Source organism: Piliocolobus tephrosceles, chromosome 6 (assembly GCF_002776525.5).
Source record: "Piliocolobus tephrosceles isolate RC106 chromosome 6, ASM277652v3, whole genome shotgun sequence".
Classification (NCBI taxonomy): domain Eukaryota; kingdom Metazoa; phylum Chordata; class Mammalia; order Primates; family Cercopithecidae; genus Piliocolobus; species Piliocolobus tephrosceles.
This window is the reverse complement of record NC_045439.1, coordinates 138,974,115-138,995,753: the sequence shown is the minus strand read 5'-3', so window position 1 is coordinate 138,995,753 and position 21,639 is coordinate 138,974,115. Positions and strand designations below refer to the sequence as shown.

Sequence of the window (21,639 nt, the reverse complement as noted above, 5' to 3'; positions counted from 1 at the left end):
CATATTCAATGCAATGGGCAATAACTTACCCTTACATAATGACAACTACTATTACAGAGAAATCATGGCATTTGAGAACAATGACGTAAGATTAAATCAAGGCACCATGGGTAACTAACTATTCAGGAAACTATATAACAAGTTAAAAAAAAATTCAAGGCTGGGCACGGTGGCTCACGCCTTTATTCCCAGCAATCTGGGAGGCCGAGGCGGACGGATCACGAGGTCAGGAGATCGAGACCATCCTGGCTAACATGGTGAAACCCCGTCTCTACTAAAAATACAAAAAATAAGCTGGGCGTGATGGCAGGAGCCTGTAGTCCAAGCTACTCAAGAGGCTGATGCAGAATGGGATGAACCCGGGAGGGGAGGTGAAGCTTGCAGTGAGCGGAGATCGCGCCACTGCACTCCAGCCTGGGTGACGGAGCAAGACTCCATCTCAAAAAAATAAATAAATAAATAATTTTTTAAAATTCAAAGTTAAAATAACTGAAAATCAAGGTCAAGTAGCAAAATACTTCTAAACTGCCGTAAGCCCTGTATTGTCAAAATATTTAAAAATGTATTGTTTCTTGCTTGAGACAGTTTGTCTCCTTAGATACTACTCAGAACAAAGATACCTGTTGAAATGCAATTGAAGTCACTTTCTAATACCTAGTATTTCCTGGAATTCTCCCAAGATCCAACCATACCCAAAGAAACATTTAAGTCTACACTTGGGTAAAAATTCTAAGTTACTTTATTCATTTTCAATTCACTATTTAGTTTTTCTCCTTTCTCCTTACTTTGTAAAAAATTTACCACCAACTTTCAATAAAATAGAGATGGATTCTTTTCCTGGGTCTGGTGACTCTGTTATATATGAAAGTACACACTACTTTCCTAATGTTTTTGGACATACTTTTTCCAAGAAAAACATAATTGAACTACAGGTCTAAAATCAAAGCTGAATTCACATACTGATGCTCCCAATTCAATGTTTACTCCATAATGCAAGAACCTATGCTTTTACATCAGGATTCCACGGCTGCATCCAAAGCACTTAAAGGAAAAATGTAATCTGACAACATAAGAAATAATCCCCCTATAACTGTTTATTAGAATGTGAATATATTCCAAATAACTAAAAAAAAAAAAAAAAAAATTCAAATTACAGAGCATGCATAAAATACAAAGTAGCAATTTACAAATAGATAATATTATCTTCATAACCAATACACTAAAATAATAAAATGGCTATAGAAGAAAACCAAAATGACTGACTACAGCAATGCCTTCCGTGTGTCCCACACATCATGAGCACTGCAAGAGACAAAAGATTAACTATGAAATATAGTAATCTAAGCAAGCCCACACATACATATTTTGGGGGATTTCCCACCATCCTGAATAGTATCACTGCAGTTGACACACCACTTCCAGGAAACTGCAGAGTTAGTGCTTAATATTATCCACGAGAAAACAAAACTAAATATTAGTGTGCACATTTCTGAATGAGAAACTAATTGCTTCATTGATTTCAACAATGTAGTGGAAGAAAACTATTTCAGGTCTCTACAATGCCTAAAATGCATTCTATTTAAACTCAAGGTACTATTTCATTTTACATACTAAAAGAATACATGCCTTTAAGTGGTACCACTTGAGCAAAAATTAACCTCTCACTGTATTCTTCAGACATACTGAAACCAAAGATTTAACTGGACTATATTCCATAATATACTGCAAAACTCAAATATTAGCATTGTTAAAATAATTATCCATGCCTGCTGGTGGATATGGTGATAAAACTAGGTTGCATTTCACTTACTGGAAGGTTTTAAGACAAAATTAACACTTCAAAATTTGACATTACCAGCATTAAACCAGTTATTGCCTGAGCAATAAAAGGCCACATAATCTACTGTTTGGAAATTATTATAGATCATTTAAATCTTTTGGGCTGCCTGATCATTGCAACAGAGGCACCCGAGATGGCATTCCACAAGTCCCTCCAGTTCCCAGCCTGCCAGGCAGCACTGTTTAACTTACGGCCCCATAACCATACTACTAATGAAACCGTAACAATCTTTTGTGTTTACTAAGAGAATTCTCCAAGAAAAAGTGCCCCCCTCTCTAATCAACTTTGATGCTTACAAAAATTAAAAAACAAAATTTACTCAACTACATAAACCTATTAAGGCATTTTAGAAATTCATGTCCAGATAATGGAAAATTTTCAAGCTCTCAAAATCCTGCTATGCTTATAGGGCAATTCTTATATTTGTGGACATATACATTGCACTGGGAGAAGAGTGTATTACCGATAAGCTGCTCTGTGGCAAAATGGTAGCTTATTTCTAAGGTCTTCTTAGTTTGATTTGATCAAGACCAATAGGTCTGAGCTTCAAGTGATCAAGTTCTATTATGTCCTACATACAGTGACAGGCTTCCATGATAGAAAGTAAACAATAATTGAGGAATCCAAACATTCAGTTTATTAAACTAAGGCTAGTGAAGCCATAGCATGAAAAAAAGCTGCAGTCATTCGGGACAAGTGGATGATTTTATAAAGCTAAAATCAAAAGACTTAGGACATGGAAAAATTCATAAGTATGAAGTAATAAAACACAAAAGTGACACAAGAATTACAAATATATTTAAATCTCAGACCTGGGAAATGGACTATACACAGCCTTCTAGGGGAGAAGAGAAATGCCTTAGATGTTCTGACAGCACTGCACCTTTGGCTTGTTTTCAGTGGTTGGTGGAACATGAATAGGAACCACATTGTTGCTTGGAGACATGTCATTTTCGCGTCTGTCTGACATTTGCTTCTGAGAAACAATGCGGTAAATCTCTGGAGGAAAAAAGAAACCACAATACTTAGTGTGAATAAACCTATCATAGTTAGGATAAAAGATACATAGAGGTAGGAGATATAGTTGCATCAAAGACCATAAGGAAACTGAACAGAGAATATATAAATTTAAAGTTTTATTTTCAAACAGTCACTGATTAGATTCAACCCTTTAACAACTGCCCTTGGGGTAAGAAAAGAAACAAAGGTTTTTCCATTTCAGAGGGAAAGGTTCAGTAGTCAAATAAATCTCTGTTTAGAGAGAACTTAAAAAGGTCAACCAGGCCAGGCACATCACCTGAGGTCAGTAGTTCAAGACCAGCCTGATCAACATGGTGAAACCCTGTCTCTTTAAAAATACAAAAACTAGTCAGGCATGATGGCGGGTGCCTGTAATCCCAGCTACTCGGGAGGCTGAGGCAGGAGAATCACTTGAACCCGGGAGGCAGAGGTTGTGGTGAGCCGAGATCGCACTACTGCACTCCAGCCTGGGCAACAGCAAGACTCCGTCTCAATAAATAAATAAATAAATAAATAAAAGAGGTAAAGCAATAGGATTACATAGCTTATGGACTTAAGGATTCGAAGTAAACCATAAGAGTATTTTCAGTCTACCTTTACCCCAAAAAACAAAACAAAAAAACACACAAAAAAATTGCCTACACACAATGACATTGTATCACACAAAAAAATAAATAAATTTGCACTATCAGACGCATTCGGTAGAGTACAACTTAATAAACATGCTAAAATCCCAATGGATTCTTGGAAGGGAAAAAAAGATAATGTGTTTATCAGTGACCTCCTGAACAAAACTTAAATTGTAATTAAAGAATGATACAAAACAGGCAACTTAAGATGTTATATGTAAACTCTTTCTTTCATGACACTTATCAAAAATAATTTAGTGTCTGCCTTTTTCATTAAATGTTAAACTCCGTTAGGATCAAAACCGTGTCTGCCTTACTACTGTACTGCAACATATAATATGTGTTGTGATAAATAACTACATGAATGTCACTAAATTCCTCCACAATAAGTATCTGTATGTAACACATTTGGTCTTATACTGCACTGCCTAAAAGTTGTTCCCTCTGACTAGATTATAAAGTCCTTAAGAACAGAGAATGTACCTTATTTTTGTTTACTCTCCCAGTTGTCCCTCCAAAAAATCTACTCTCAAAAAGCAAGACAATTCTAAAAATGTGTCAAATTAACACAATTAGCCTCCTAATATGATGTACTAGGAAAGACACAATGTATTCCTATGAAGGACACCATGTATTCCTGCCAAAAATATTTAAAACTAATTTAATCATGAGGAAATAATGAGATAAATCCAGACTGAGATGGGGATAAATGTTCTAAATTTGTGCTATCCAACAGAGTAGCCACCTATTTTAATTAAATAAAATTTAAAATCCAGTTCTTCATCTAACTAGCCATATTTCAAGCACTCAATAGTAACCTGTGGCTACTCTATTCAACATCTCAGATAGAAAACAAATCCATCTGTTGAGGCTCAGAAACCCATACTCCAAAATGGCACTTTGATATGCTGAACTGAAGAAGTCTCAAGGTCTCTCTGATCTTCTCCCACTCCTCATCCTCTCCCCCCAGCACAGGATGAAGCTGAAGTTCCTTCACCTGCCTGAGATCCAGACCCACCAAAAGGAACAATTGTTTTTTCTTCCCCTCCCTGTAAGACCAAGAATGTAACCACACTTAAACAGACTCTTTCACGAGACAATGTACCAATTAATTTCTGTCCACTGATCCATTCATCCTCCCCAGTAATCCCCTCAACAGAATTCCTTTTCTCCTCCTTCCCATAACCTGTTTTGCCAGAATGGCATAAGCTTCTGAATGCCATCAGGAGGTGGGTCATCTCTCTGGTTCTGCCCGTGTACATGTTAATAAATTTCGTATGCCTTTTCTCCAATTAATCTGCCTTTTGTGAGTTGATTTTCCAGCAAACTTTCAGAGGTTTCTATTTAGTTCTCCTACAAAAGAAATGTAAAGGATATAAAAATGATACAGCAGGATTCTTTTTCTTCCTAACCTCTACCTATCATTTGGACCTTGTGAGAGGTCCAAAGCACGGCCAGGTGTGGTGGCTCACGCCTGTAATCCCAGCACTTTGGGAGGCCAAGGCGGGCAGATCACAAGGTCACGAAATTGAGACCATCCTGGCGAACACAGTGAAACCCCGTCTCTACCAAAAATACAAAAAAAATTAGCCGGTCATGGTGGCGGGCGCCTGTAGTCCCAGCTTCTCCGGAGGCTGAGGAAGGAGAATGGTGTGAACCCGGGAGGCGGCGGAGCTTGCAGTGAGCCACTGCACTCCAGCCTGGGCAATAGAGCAAGACTCCGTCTCAAAAAAAAAGGAAGGTCCAAAGCTATATCAAATAGCTTTCAGCAAACCTTCAGAGGACAATAGCGACATTTCCCTTGGCTCCTATACATGTGATCTTTAAATGGATATTGAATTTTTAATTAAAAAACAAATCTAGAAAGGACATTATTAGTATATTGAATAAATATGAATATGGATTGCACATTAAAAACTGTATAAATGGGCCAGGCGAGGTGGCTCATGCCTGTAATCCTAGCACTTTGGGAGGCCAAGGTGGGCAGATCACCAGGTCAGGAGATCAAGACCATCCTGGCAAACACGGTGAAACCCCGTCTCTACTAAAAATACAAAAAAAAAAAAAAAAAAAATCAGCCAGGTGTGGTGGCACCGCCTGTAGTCTCAGCTACTTGGGAGGCTGAGGCAGGAGAATCGCTTGTCCCAGGAGGGGAGGTTGCAGTGAGATAGCACCACTGCCCTCCAGCCTGGGCAACAGAGCAGACTCTGTCTCAAAAAAAAACAAAACAAAACAAAGCAAAAAAAACTGTGTAAGTGTTAAATTTCTTGGATACAACATACGGTATTGTGATTATGTAGGAGAATGCCTTTTTTTTTTTTTTTTTTTGAGACAGTCTCACTCAGTAAGCAGTGAGGTTGAGACTGCACCACAGCACTCCAGCCTGGGGACAGAGTGAGACCCCGTCTCTAAAAAAGAAACAAAAACAAAAAAACGGTGGGGGGGGGGGTACTGCATAGGAATTGGTATATTCATTTGGTTTTAAAGGAGAACATGCCTTTGAAAGAGGGAAATAGATCTAGTGTAGCAAGTTCCTACCCCCACCGTCACAAAACTCCCAATGAAATAACCTTCTCTAATCAGAAAACTAGAAGTTACCTGCTTCCTACTTTCTTATCAGGTTTCTGTTGTTGTTTTTTTTTTAATGACACACCCAGCCACAAGAGATTTAAGTATGTAAATTACTTGTGGAACCTCTTAAAGCCAATCACTCTTTATTGCTTTGGTGGCATTTTTATTAGCAGACATCCTTTTTGGTAACTGGAGTAAATGCAGCAGTAATCCATTTCTAAAAAACAGTATGCTTGCAGACACCAACACTGCTCAAATTTCTTGCTTTGTAATGAGATCTCTTTAATTATTTACTTCTCTATGTTCTTTGAGAAGTCTGCCTTTCCCTCTCTTCCAGTTTTACATATATTTGTTTTTTTATGTAAGAACTTTTTTCTGTTTTGATTCCCCTAATTTAACCTTTAAAACAATTTATAAAGAAGTTAAAACTTACAGTGGGTCACATATTTCATCTTAATTTATACACACAATTTACACTTGAAAAAAGAAGAGCCTCCCAGTTTGAGATCAGAGGGGAAGCTTAAAGATGAAGTTAATTCTTTATTCCTTAGCCACTCATCTGACTGAATGACCGAAGGGTAAATCCTTCTCTTTAGCCTTGGCACACTCCCATCCCATCCTTTTTCATTGAAATAAAATCTAAATAAAAATTACATATCCTTTTTTTTAATTTTAATTTTAGTAGCCTGTCTTTATTGTATCCTAGTTGTCTTTCCTTAATGCCTCTTCACATTTGAACCGTCAACCTTCTCAGACAGAAATTTTAGCCACTCCCCTTCCCCCACAAAAGAATCTAAGATACTCTTGCTGTCTGTTTTTGTTAGTTTACATATTCAGTTGACTACCTCTTACTGTTTTTCAACTTCTGAGAAATTAGTTCTTAATTTTGAAAAATGTAGTAATCCAGTTAATACCTCTCTCTTTAACATTTTTTAACGGAAATTTTCTGATATACCAAAAGTAGAGTAAGGCCAGGCGGCGGCTCACACCTGTAATCTCAGCACTTTAGGAGGCCAAGGCAGGCAGATCACGTGAGGTCAGGAGTTAGAGACCAGCCTGCAACATGGTAAAAACTCATCTGTACTTAAAATACAAAACTAGAAGGGCATGGTGGCTCAGGCCTATGATCCCAGCTACCCGGGAGGCTGAGACACGAGAATTGCTTGAACCTAGGAGGTAGTCTTCTTGCCTGACAGAGCAAGACTCAGGGGAAAAAAAAAAGAATGCAGCCTTTATACTAAAAAGATATCCTGGACATATTAATTACATGGAGAAATCTAGTAGACATCACCTTAACCAAGTGGTCAAAGTTAACATCACTAGTAATTAATAAGACATCCAATTATCACAAACCTGCTGATATGGTGCACTGAGAACACTTCTGTGGTGTTCCTGCCAAAAGTGTATAACCTGAGTTTAATCGTGAGGAAAAAAATCAGAAAAACCCAAAATGAGGTACACAACAAAATAACTGGATTGTACCCTTCAAAAATGTCAAGGTCAATAAACAAAAGATTGAGGAACTGTTCGAGATTAGAAGACACTAAAGAGATATGACTGCTAAATGAAACGCATGACCTTATCTTGGACTTTCTTTGGCTAATACGGGTATTACTGGAACAAGTGGCAAAATCTGAATAAGGTCTGTAATTAAACATTGATGTGGCACTATTATCTCTCTGATTTTGATAATTACACTGTGGCTATAAAAGAGAATATCCTTGTTTTTACAAAATATACACTGAAAAATACTCAAGGATGAGGGTCATCATGTCTGCCACTTAATCTCACATGGTGCCAAAAAAAATACGTATATATTTAGAGAGAAGGGAAAGGATAAAGCAGATGTGGTAAAATATTAACATCTGAAGAATATGGGTGAAGGATATTTGCAAATTCTTTTTACTATTATTTCAATCTCTTTAAATTTGAAACTGTGAAAATGCAAAGTTAAAAGCAAAAAGTAAAAGGTATGCATTAAAAACATCCTCTAGTGAACCTGAGAAAAGATAAAGCTGCACTGAAATTCAGAGGCAGAGCAATCTACCAGTCTCACTCTCATACTAGTAAACTACCTCTAAAAAATACCATCAAGCAAAATCATCTCATGGAGTCACTTTCAAATTCATGGGTGTCAAGAATGCCATGGGTCTATTCTGAAACCAACAATACAATTAACTCTGAAGTAACAATGTAAATTTTCTGATATATAATTTCACAATTTAAAATTTTTGGCTGGGCGTGGTGGCTCATGCCTATAATCCCAGCACTTTGGGAGGCCAAGGCAAGCAGATGGCTTGAGCTCAGTAATTCAAGATCAGACTGGGCCCCATCTCAATTTTTAAAAATTTTAAAGCTTTTTTTTCTTTCAGCAATATCAAAATACAACGTAAATACTCCCTTAAGACTGTTAACATTTAAGGCAGAATCAAGTGCAATAGTTACTATTCTCTTTACTGTTTTCTCTATGCATTCACACTTCCACTGGCATACAGGAGGAAGAATGTTTAGAACAAACATCCTAACACCTGCAGAACAACACAGATGTCTGCTGCACATGCAGTGATCTCTGATCCTACAGACCAACAGTGAGATTTATGCAGGAAGCTGAGGAAATAGTGAATATAGAAAGGAAAAGTCGTAGCAAGTGAAACTAAAGTCTTCTTTGCTTTCAAGCAACAATTAAGCTGTAACAAAAGTTCAATCTAGAGTGAATTTTAAGAAAAGTAACCATACATTCATCTTTTTTTTTTTTTTTTTTTGAGACAGGATCTCACTCTGCCCCGAAGGCTGGAGTGCAGTGGCATGATCTCAGCTCACTGCAGCCTAAACCTCCCAGGCTGAAGCAATCCTCCCACCTCAGCTGGGACTTCAGGTGCGCACACCACCATGCCCAGCTAATTTTTTTTTTTTTTTTTTTAAGAGACAGGATTTCACCATGTTGCCCAGGCTGGTTTTGAACTTTTGAGATCACTGCATGTGGCAACAGACATCTGTGTTGTTCTACAGGTGTTAGGATGTTTGAGCTCAAGCGATCCGCCTGCCTCAGCCTCCCAAAATGCTGGGATTACAGGCATGCATCAACATGCCTGGCTCTCATCTTTAAAGACAAAAGGGCTCAATTTTAAGTACTGACTAGTTCACGTTTGAGTGGATCAGAAGTTCAATGTTACAAAATGATGCATAAAATACTTAATTGCAGATGGAAGACTTGAGCTCATCTTCACTTAATATCAGAATAAATGGGCTAGAATTATAGCAGAGATTTGATACAACATAAAAAATATTCCAACAATGAGGACTGTCTAAAAAGTTTTTTCAGATGAGATTTTCTGAGGCCTTAAAATGCTCACAGATCTTTAAGGTAATTTAATTCACATGTTTTAAGACTATGACTCTGAGGAGCAGGGAGGTTCAATGACTTTAAACAGGGAGTAGAAGCAAAGTGATAAAGATGTAATGCCCTAGAACTCCTGGGTCTCAATCTAGCACTCTACATGTTGACTTAATAAAATCCACACAAATGGATATAAAGAAAACAAGGACTTGCAGACATACTGCATACTTAATCAACTCTTACTTGCTTAAAACAATCAGTGAAACTTTGACAGAGAACGTTCTAAAGGAAAGCTACTGTGTTCCAAAGACTGTTTATCCAACCCCAGCACTATTCTGATAGGAGAAAACAATTATAATAAAATAGGTACATAAATTACCAATTTTCTCATGCCTTAATTGCTATTTAGCTACTAATTTACCAACTGTTCTCTATATACCAGGGATAGATAAGTACTTTACAGTATCAAAATGAGTACTTTACAGGTACTCATTTTTGAAGTCTAGGGCAGTGACAAACCATTCTTTGCTGAGGGTTACCGAGACAAAAACCTTTAGGTCACAAAAGTCAAGTCAAATCCTATCAGAAGATTTCATAAATATAAGCCTTCTCTCAAAAAGGAAATAACAAAACTCCTCAAAATATGTATGAATTTTATAGATGGAGAAATTAAGGCCTAGAAGGGTTAGGTAACTTGCCTAAGATTGTAGAACTAATAGTAAGTGGAGGAGCCAGGACTAGAACCCAAGTCAGGCTTCCAAATCTTACCTCTTTGACTTTACACTTACATTTTTACAGTAAAAGAATATGTTAAAGTTAAAATCTGTTAATCTCTAATACAGGGGCTGCATACAAACAATAAATCAAAACTTGTTATATTATAATTGGAAACCCATTTAATCATACCTCTGTATAGACTTTTTAGAACAATGCCACGTAAAACTGTACTATATATTAAGACATTTTAAATCATGAGTTCTTAAAAGTAATATACAATTTAAAAGTATTTAAAAACAACCCATCAAAGTACTCATTAGAAGATTAAGACTATCTCACTAATAATCTGGTTATTTTAATAGCTTCACGATAAATATGAGTGAACACTTCTTACCTCAGAGGCTGACCTGGTCATTCATCATTCACATTCCAAATCAGCATGAACTCCATCTCTTTCCCACTACTTTTTAAAACTTTTCTATATGCAATCATTGGCTGATTTTATCTACCAATTATCTCCCATGGTACAATATAGAATACGCAAGTGATACCTTTCTTCTGTATCACAGAAGAATTTTATTTTGTCGCTATAATTTTTAAAAATATGTTTTTTCCCTAGCTTTTTCTTTACTAAATTTCAAAAGGGCATTTATATCTTTCTATAGCTGGGATCTCAATATTTACCTTATAAAAGTACATTTAAACATTACTTTGTGTTTGTGACCATGAAGAATGTAATACCTGAACTGAAGTAATCATGGAAGTGAATGAATTATTTTCCAAGTATTTTTCCCACTATAAATCAGATGAATTAGGACAACTGAAGCTCAGTGAGCAAGGGTTGTAGTTAATTTTGCACTCTAAACAGCTTTTGCTAGAGTAGCTCTCAAATGATAGTCATTCTCGGCTGATACATAGTTTAGCTGCTGATTAGTTTGTTTAAATTACCTTCCTAAAACTTCTAGTTCCTACTGGTGTAATCTGAAAATGCAAGTCTTACCTGTTAAAATTGTCTGAAAAGCAGCTTCTACATTTGTAGAGTCTAGAGCAGAAGTTTCAATGAACGACAAACCATTCTTTTCTGTGGGGAGACACAAAAATTTCAGTATTGTCAAGTTTTAAAACAAGGAATATCATATACTCAAGCCCTCAAAAGGAAAAATAATAGAACTTTTTAAAACTTAAGACCTCCTCAACTTATGAGACAGTAAGGGAACCATTCTATTTACACTTTATTTACTTACTTTATTATTTCTTTATTTAAGTAGAGATGTAGATCTCACTACGTTGCCCAGCCTGGTCTCGAACTCCTGGCCTCAAGCATTTCTCCTGCCTCAGTCTCCCAAAATGCTGAGATTACAGGCATGAGCCACCATGCCCAACCCTACTTACACATTAATATTTACACATTAATAGATTAAAAATAATAGTGAGAGGGCTGGGCATGGTGGCTCACTCCTGTAATCCCAGGACTTTGGCAGGCCAAGGCAGGCGGATTGCTTGAGCCTAGGAGTTCAAGACCAGCCTGGGCAAAATGGCAAAACCCCGTCTCTACAAAAAAATACAAAAAATTAGCTGAGTGTGGTAGCACACACCCGTAGTCCCAGCTACTTAGGAGGCTGAGGTGGAAGATCACTTAAGCCCAGAGGTCAAGGCTGCAGTGAGCCTTGATTGTGCCACTCCACTCCAGACTGGATAACAGAGTGAGATCCTGGCTCTCAAAAAAAAACAAAAAAAAAAAAAAATGAGAAAATGTCAATTGGCTCCTTAATTAAAATAAATACTTATTACATCTAAATACTACTCACTAGTAATGAATGACACCACTTAAAATGTGGTAAAAATGTATCCAGTGGCCAGCTATTTCCACCTCTTGCTATCCTCTCCATCAACCACATTGGCTATAGTATTCAGAATGTTGTAGCTATATTATTTACAATAAAGCTATTCTCGCATGGGAAATTAAAAAAACTGTTACAGAAAGTTATCCACAGCATCAGCATTAGAGCAAAGGCAAGACTTTCACTAGCCACAAATGCACAATGTTGTCTTCTGGCATGCTGTCCCTACCAGAACAGGGGCAAGAGACATGTGAATTCTTCATGAAGCCAAAAAGTTACAGCTCCTAAGCAGCTGCATCCCTATTGGTCCCCGACACTCTGAGCCTTTACCTTTCACTCACATAGAGCTCATGTACATCAGCCTTTGTAAACACAGAAACATAACAGAAAAAGAGACAGGATACACAATGTTTATATTCATTTTTTGGCGGAAAAATATTCCTGTTTTAATGACTCAAAGCAAAAAAGCTATACAGTCATCACAAACTTTCAAAACAATTCTTGCTAAGCATTCATGTTTACCTTTCGGAAACTATTATAACCTATTACTCTTACGGGAAAGGTATCAAAACCACAAGACACAATGGTAAGAAATATCATGGAATTCCTATCACTAACCTGCAAAAGCTCTTGCTTCATCTGTAGGAACTGCCCTGAGATGACGCAGATCACTCTTATTGCCCACAAGCATGATAACAATGTTACTATCAGCATGATCTCTCAGTTCTTTCAGCCACCGCTCTACATTTTCGTATGTGAGATGTTTAGCAATGTCATAAACCAATAAGGCACCTACAGCTCCACGATAATATCTGAAAACAGAAACATATTTAATATCAGAAAACCACCACAAGATGGAAGCAAACACCAGGAAGAACTCAAAATATGGATTATGAGTTTTAAAAACATACTTATAAATAAATTTCTAAGGATTCCTAATACTAGAATTCTTAAAAGGAAAAAAGAGCTCTTTTTCCAATACCAAAAGTCAGCTAATTCACTCATTGGCAACCCATTTCACAGAACTTAAAAACTGTGAGACTTACGCTGATGTTATAGCTCGGTATCGCTCTTGCCCTGCTGTGTCCCATATCTGTGCCTTTATTGTTTTTCCATCAACCTGGATGCTTCTTGTTGCAAACTCTACTCCAATGGTGCTCTTGCTTTCCAGATTAAACTCATTTCGAGTAAATCGAGACAGGAGATTACTCTTTCCAACGCCAGAATCTCCAATAAGGACAACTGGAAAGACAAAGAACTTAATGTCAGATGAATGAGGCAAACACATTGAGAATACCACTATGCTTTCAACACAAAGAAGTTTGGCTTCAGAGTAAACAAAGCAAGAAAAATAAGGTATATGATTTTTTAAAAGGAATGGGGGCAGGGGGTTGAACCCCATGTTCTTGACCAGTTACCAATCCATAAAATCGATTGATTCTTTTCAACCTGTTTCTACCTGTATGACTTCCACACATCATCTGCTTAGCACAGATACAGTACCCTATCTTAAACATGCAGTTTTAATCACAGATGCACTTGGCACTGATGACAGGCATTAATTACCATCAATGCTATGCCAATCTTACTACTTTAGAAGATAACTTCAAAGATAAATACTAAACTAAATGAACAATTTATGATATTAAAATGTAATGTATCAGACATGAAAAGAACAAAGGCTGTTAGTGGTTAGGGAAGGACAAAATGGATATACTTTGTTTCATCAAAGACTGGGTGTGACCTCAGGACTCAGACCTAGACAAAATGAAAAACATTTAACATATGAGGCACAGGGTTTATAAACTTCACCATACAGATCACAGAAACTAAAATGACCTTTAATAGTTGCATTCATCAGATTGGTTCAAAGTTAAAGACCCCTCTACCAAAAAACTCACCCCACTAAAGATAAACAGGGGTACTAGGAAACTAATAATTCTGACATACTGTGAGTCAAAACCAAACCAAGTGCCAGGCGTGGTGGCTCACGCCTGTAATCTCAGCATTTTGGGAGGCCAAGAGTTCGAGACCAGTCTGGCCAACATGGTGAAAACCCCATCTCTATAAAAATACAAAACTTAGCCAGGCATGGTGGTGGGTGCCTGTAATCCCAACTACTTGTGGGCCTGAGGCAGGAGAATAGCTTGAACCCAGGAAATAGGTTGCAGAGGGCCGAGAGTGTGCCACTGCACTCCAGCCTGCACGACACACCGAGACTCTGTCTCAAAAAATAACATAACATAATATAACATAACATAACATAAAAGTAAAACAAAGCAAGGAGGGCATACACTTTCACTTACGACTCCATGATTTTTTGGAAAATAGGTCTTGATTAGATGACTTTGCTTCCTGTGATTTCTATAGGCAGCAGTTTACTTACTAAGTAGATACATGGAGATTCTTTTTCACCCAAAGTGGTATTACACTTAAGAATTTCAAAAACAATGGAGAAATAAGCAGTTACGTTGTTTTAAGGTGTTTTCTTTTCTTTTTTTTTTTTTTTTTTTTGAGACGGAGTCTTGCTCTGTCGCCCAGGCTGGAGTGCAGTGGCCAGATCTCAGCTCACTGCAAGCTCCGCCTCCCGGGTTTACGCCATTCTCCTGCCTCAGCCTCCTGTGAAGCTGGGACTACAGGCGCCTGCCACCTCGCCCAGCTAGTTTTTTGTATTGTTTAGTAGAGATGGGGTTTCACCGTGTTAGTCAGGATGGTCTCGATCTCCTGACCTCATGATCCGCCCGTCTCAGCCTCTCAAAGTGCTGGGATTACAGGCTTGAGCCACCACGCCCGGCCGTTTTAAGGTATTTTCTATCTGAATTTAAAGTTCAAAATGAGTTCACAGGTTTACAGAATCTGAGCTAGACATTTTTTCCTTTGTAAAATTGGTATCAGCATTTCAGGAAACATTATATTCGTTCCTACTTTTGACTACTAAGACTTCTTCTTATCTATCTAAACTAGTTAATTGATTTAGACATCAGGACTAGAAAATCAAACATACAAAAATAAGGCCAAGGAATAAGACCATTCCTTACTAAAGAGACTGGGATTTGGTGGTACGAGTGGAAAGAACGGTAAAAACTAAAAGCTCACTGCACTCTGGTCAGAGGGCAAAGACAGTCCATTACACACTCCCTCCTTGCCACAGGAGCGGATATAAGCTGGCCTCTAGACAGTCTTGGACAGAGTACATTATCAAATGCATATCTTTCTGGCTTCCTCAGTCAGCTGATTCAGCAAGAAATCATTCAGAAGACAGTGAATTCAACACAGCACAAAGAGTGGTTATTTCTAACTAAAGAGTCAACTAGAGGGTGTCAAAGGTGCTATGGCAAACATATACATGCTTTTATTTGCTGTCAGAAGAAAATGTCAAAGTTATTAAAGTGATGTACAAAAGCAATGCACTTTCAATTTTATAGGATGGTTAGTTGATATATTAGTTTCCAAGGTCCACCATTCTGGATATGAAGTCAAATTTCAGTTTCGGTTAATAGTCTACTTTTAATAGGATACATTCACTGTTGCTTCTTAGTACAAAAGGCCGGATGTTTGCTAAGGAAATGGCCTTTGAATCACTTATATGAAAAAAATTAAATACAAAAAAATACATGACTAAATACAAACAAAAAAAATTAGACAGGCATGGTGGTGCATGCCTGTAGTCGCAACTACTCAGGAGGCTGAGGTGGGAGAATGGCTTGAGCCTGGGAGGCAGAGGTTGCGGTAAGCCTGGATCGTGAGCCACTATACTCTAGCTAGGGCAATAGAGCCAGAACTTGTCTCAAAAAAAAAAAAAACAAAAAACCTTCCAGTACTTTCTTTCTTTTTTTTTTTGAGACAGGGTCTTACTGTCGCCCAGACTGGAGTGCAGCGGCACAAACAGGGCCCACTGCAGCCTAGACTTCCCAGGCTCAGAGGATCCTCCCACCTCAGCCTCCTAAGTAGCTGGAACTATAGGCACGTGCCAACACACTCAGCTAATTTTTGTATTTTCTGTAGAGATGGGGGTTTTGCCATGTCGCCCAGGCTGGGTCTCAAACTCCTGGACTCAAAAGATTCACTTGCCTTGGCCTCCCAAAGTACTGGGATTACAGGCATAGGCCACCATGCCTGGCCAACTCCAGCACTTTTAAGTTTAGGTTTCCTTCCTTTTGACCTCCACTTTTAATGATTATGTTAATTATCTCAACAATCTCAACTCTTTAAGCCATCATAAAGATAGTAAGGGAACTTTTTTCTTAATGTAACCAATTAATGTTAACACTATTAAAAAGCACTCTAATCTGAAAATAACTCAAAATTCATGAATGCTTTAACAAGTTATCTCAACTAGGCCAGGTGCAGTGGCTCACGCCTGTAATCCCAGCACTTTGGGAGGCCGAGGGTGGATCACCTGAGGTTGGGAGTTCGAGACCAGCCTGACCAACATGGAGAAACCTCGTCTCTACTAAAAACACAACATTAGTCAGGTGTGGTGGCGCATGCCTGTAGTCCCAGCTACTCAGGATGCTGAGGCAGAAGAATCACTTGAACCTGGAGGCAGAGGTTGCAGTGAGCCGAAATCACGCCATTGCACTCCAGCCTGGGCAACAAGAGTGAAACTCCGTCTCAAAAAAAAAAAAAAAAGTTATCAGCTAGACATCTGCCGTATTTGAGTATCATCGCAAATACCTAATACTAAATATCAAGCTGCTAAATGCATAAAAGCAGAATATACATATTAATTATCCATCGTTTAATTAAAAATTTCTGCTTCTTCAACTGCATTTAGTTTTATACTTTCTCTTGCAAACTAATTTACTGGACCAAAATACAATTCATCAAAGACAGTACCTCAACCCTAAAAGTTACCACCTGAAAGAATAACTGGTAATTTTCATTCTGGTTTTCATAAATTTGGAGACATTTCTATTCTTTCAACTATATTCATATAGTCCAACCTCCTCAAAAGTTTTTAATATACAATGCATTCAAGGTGGGACACAGTGGCTCATGCCTGTAATCTCAGCACTCTGGGAGGCCAAAGTGGGAGTATCCCTGGAGCCCAGGAGTTTGAGACCAGCCTGGGCAATGTAGGGAGACCCTATCTCCACAAAAAAGAAATTTTTATTTCTGTAAGTAGGATAGTCTTAAAAAAAAAAAAAAAAAGCCAGGCATGGTGGAGTACATTTGTAGTTCCAGCTACTTGGGAGGCTGAGGCAGGAGGATTTCTTGAGCACAGGAATTTGAGGCTGCAGTGGGCTATGACTGTGCCATGGCACTCCAGCCTGGGCAACAGAGGGAGACCCTGCCTAAAAAAAAATATATATATATATATATATATATAAGGCTCAAGTCTAGACAAGTTTTTCCAGATTCAGGAGAATCTGAGTTGCTCAACCAAAACTTGTGAAAGAAAAACTACTAACAAGATGCAAGACAGCAAAGTTCCCATGATAATTTCTACTGACAATCAGCTGACAGTTAATTACTACTGACCTCCAATGTGATTGAAAAGAAAATGTCTTAAGCAATAGACTATGTATCCAGGTATTTTTAGAAAATGTAACTTTGGATTGGTGCCTACCACACAATATTTGTAAATAGAAATTATGATTGATGCTTACTTATGTCCCACAGGGCCTTAACCACATTGTTTGTAAATACTTACAGAATTAAAGTTTTAAAAATAAAAAGTTTAAATAAAATAAAACTAATTCCCTCCCACCAAAAGTCTCACTATTGGGCTTAAATAAAGGTTAATGTTAAGAACAAATACATAATTTAGAATAATTGTACTGCTCGTCCCACATTACATTCCTATTTAGACCACTCCATCCCCTATTAATCAAAATATCCCTTTATTTTCAACTTGTTAGTTACAAACTAACTCCAATTCTCTCAACTATTGCATTTGCTAGGTAAATCTTCTAAGTACAAACAGCTGCAGTCCATCTCAGTGAATAAATCTCTGTACAATAGAGCTATTTTAAAATAAAATCATTCTTCACTTTAAAGCAGGATACTTGTATAAATAAGAAATTGGCTAAATAATCAGCATTGAAGTTAAAAAAAAAAAAAAAAGAAAACAGTGACTCATATCCTGTAAGAGCTTTAAAAAATTAGAAATCTGGCCAGGCACGGTGGCTCATGCCAGTAATCCCAGCGCTTTGGGAGGCCCAGACAAGTGGATCACCTGAGATCAGGAGTTCGAAACCAGCCTGACCAACATGGAGAAACCTCGTCTCTACTAAAAATACAAAATTAGCCGGGCGTGATGGTGCATGCCTGTAATCCCAGCTACTCAGGAGACTGAGGCAGGAGAATCGCTTGAACCCAGGAGGCAGAAGTTGCAGTGAGCCGAGATCGCATCATTGCGCTCCAGCCTGGGCAACAAGAGCGAAATTTCATCTCAAAAAAAAAAAAAAGTAGAAATCCTCCTCAGCAGAATTTTTAACACCCTATCTTAAACAGCAAAATGCACAACAAAATGAAACCATAACCCATGGAAACATAAAAGGCATTAGAAGTTCCCAGTTTTATGTTTCTTTAATATTTAAACGCTCTTGTAGTTGAACCTACATTTAAGGTTCAAAAAACCGACAAAGGCCAGGCACAGTGGCTCACGCCTATAATCCCAGCACTTGAGGGGGCTGAGGCAGGTGGATTGCTTAAGTCCAGGAGTGCGAGACCAGCCTGGGCAACATGGCAAAACTCTGTCTTTACAAAAAAAGAAAAAAAAAAATTAGCTGGACGTGGTGCTGCACTCCTGTAGTCTCAGCTACTCCTAGGAGCTAGAGAGTAGCTAGGGAGGCTGAGGTGGGAGGGTCACCTGAGCCTGAGGAGGCCAAGACTGCAGTGAGCCTTGATTGTGCCACTGCACTCCAGCCTGGGGGACAGAGCGAGACCCTGTCTCAAAAAAAAAAAAAAAAACTGACAGAACCACAGTAATTTCTTTCACATTATTACCATTTATTGAGTCCTCATGGTTAAAATTTTACAGATAGTCTCATTTAATTCTCACAACAATCTTAAGAGGCAGGTATTTTCCTTTATATAAATGAGAGAACTGAGACTCAGAAAAGTTAACTTTTCCAAGGTCACATAGTAAATATAAGACCTGAGTCAGGATCTAAACCGAAATCTACGTAATTCCAAAGCTCGGTGCTCTCAATCGCTGCTAGAAGGATGGTCGAATCAAAAAGCTGAAATACTTTAGGCCAATTCAGAATATTTTAATATTCTTTGTTAAAAAATAAAAGGACCTTGTATAACCAACATTCAAGTTCAAACCAAACAGGAGAAATACCCTGACGGTCTATCTTGTTCTGCATTAATTACTTCAAAGACAGCCTTTATAAAGGCACACTACCATTATACCATATTTTAAAACACAAACCTCCCTTTAACCCCAAAGTCTCAAAAGATTCAAATAATTTCACATCATCTCAGATACCTTCGGCAAAACGTATGCTGTAGTATACTTTTTGTAATCCAGGTCTCAGTTTTGTATTTGTAAAATGAACTAAGTACCCTGAAAGTACTTTAGAGCACGGGGTGGAGGGGGGATACCAAAAGTATTCACCCTATACAATAGAATATTCTGGGTCAGAGGCATAAGAGATGACAAGAGTACAACAGCAGGCTAGTATAACAAGATTTGCAAAGTATTGGGAAAGCAAAGAAATCTTTCCTGCTTGGTTTAGTCAATCATTCTTAGCACCCAATGGCAAAGACAGAAACAGTCACCGTGCTTAACACTCTTTAAACTCCACCCTCCACAGTAAAGGTTTAATAGCAATGGCTTCTTCCTCAGTGGTAATGATCTTTGTTCGGCACACTACTGATGGCTACCTTCCCAATTCAGGAGCAGAGAAAGAGCATTAGAGTGAGAGTACATTCACTGAACAAAAAAAGCATCTACTGTACTCTCTTCTCATTGAAAAATGTACCCTTTATCTTCGTTGATTAAAAAAAAAAAAATTGGATTCCTTCCGGACTCAACCAACAAGCAATTCTTTCTAACCAACCCTGACCCTCCGATATGTTCTATCCAAGGGCACTACATGTTTCCGTACCTTATAATAAATATTTAATGTGACCTAAAGAGCACACAACTTCCTCCTACCCCCAACCTTTTGGGAAAGGTATGTGGCCAACTAGGGCTCTTCCCTTCCTGTTGGATCCTCCCAGTGTTGCAGCAGGAAGCAACCCGTCCATAGAGATAAAGCAAGCTAGTATTTGTGCAGCGCACAACCTTTCCTGCTCAGGAACCGGGCCTTCAGGTCTGGCAAGGATAACAGCCACCACCCATCCGCAACCTCTTCTCGCGAATCGAGTAAAGAGTTATCCCGGGTTGTGTGCCACTGAGTAGGGAGAGCAAGAAAATAAAAGGCTAGGTGGGAAGTAATGTCAGCCTGCCGGGTCACTGCGACAAGCGCGCCACTGGGTGATGGGCGATCCCTCTTACCCTCCCACCACCCGGGTCGCAACGGAGACAAGAGAGCTCTAAACACGATCTGGGGAGGGAAGGTAAAGAGTTGCCAAATGGGGAGTGGGGGAGGGAGCGGTCAGAGAAGGTTAAGGACCGCAAGGACCGCGAGAACCGCGGGGCGGAGGGTGGGGGTGGGGACCCCTGGCCCGCTCAGATTTTACCGGGTCCTAGACCCGGGATGGGAGAAGCTTGGGGGGGGGGCGGAAGGGGGGGGGGGAGGGGGCGGGGGGGGGGCCGAACGAGGGGAGAAGAGATGCAGAAGAGAGGCTCGCTCGAGCGGGGAAAGGGGCAGATAAGAAAAGACCTGTAGTGGGAGTCTGCACCGAAGGCAAGGACAAGAGGGAAGCGAAGAACCCGTCAGAGGAGCTTCGGGAGAGGACGCCAGCCGGGAAAGGTGTACGCTGAGGGGGAGGGGGCGCTACACCCGAAAAGAGAGATGGTGGGAGGGGCGGCGGGGCCGCAGAACCCGGGGAAAGGAATTCGACGATATGCGAGAAGGCAGTCTGCCAGGGGAAGGACACGCAGGGAGGGGCTCTGAGGCCAGCCAAGGCCCACGGAGAGGTCGCTCAGAGAGCGGCATGTGATGGGGACCCCTCTCTGAGGAGGGAAAAAGCTGAGCTGGGTATGAGACGGAACCGCACAAAAAGGAAGGGCTGAGGCAGGCCTCTATCAGTGCAGGGGTGGCCGGCACCTCCGCCGAGAGTGTCCCGGGTCCCCGAACGGGGGCTGTGTAGAGTGCGAGAGCCCATGGCCTCACCTTTAAAGAGGTAGTCGTATTCGTCGTCGCGGGTGCCCATTGCGCGGCCGAGGAGCGAAAGGGCGGGAGCAGCAGTGGTATCTGTGGGACCAGGGGGCGTCGCTGCAGGGGTAACCCGAACGCCGAGCTTCAACTGCCGGACTGGATGAAGAGCCCCTCCTTGCCGCTGCGCCACTTCCGGCAGGCCCCAGCCTTTAAGGGGAAGTACTTCCGGGGGCGGTTCCCCGTCCCTGAACCCAAGAAGGGTGGTGTGCGCGAGAGTCGCCAAACGTGGGGCTTCAAACTTTCGTCGCTAAAGGAGACTCAAAGGGGAAACTGAGTCCTGGAATTCCTAGCTACCATGGTCTTAGTGGACTCTTGCTCATTTCTCGAGCTACCGTGCCCCGACGCGACTCGCTGGAACCGGGCGGAACCGCCTGTGAGTGGTGGGTTTGTGGATGGGGGCGGG

General features: G+C 39.7%; 1 protein-coding gene across 1 annotated transcript; it reads right to left on the bottom strand.

Moving 5' to 3' along the window:
* Nucleotides 1-1,076: 1,076 nt before the first annotated feature.
* Nucleotides 1,077-21,526, bottom strand: RAB11A (RAB11A, member RAS oncogene family). The gene is made up of 5 exons (XM_023220802.1): nt 21,192-21,526; nt 13,002-13,197; nt 12,574-12,767; nt 11,115-11,195; nt 1,077-2,839 (listed from the first exon to the last, which is right to left on the bottom strand). The coding sequence occupies exons 1-5, from the start codon at nt 21,229-21,231 to the stop codon at nt 2,700-2,702; spliced, it is 651 nt and encodes a 216-aa protein (XP_023076570.1). The 5' UTR covers nt 21,232-21,526; the 3' UTR covers nt 1,077-2,699.
* Nucleotides 21,527-21,639: the final 113 nt, after the last annotated feature.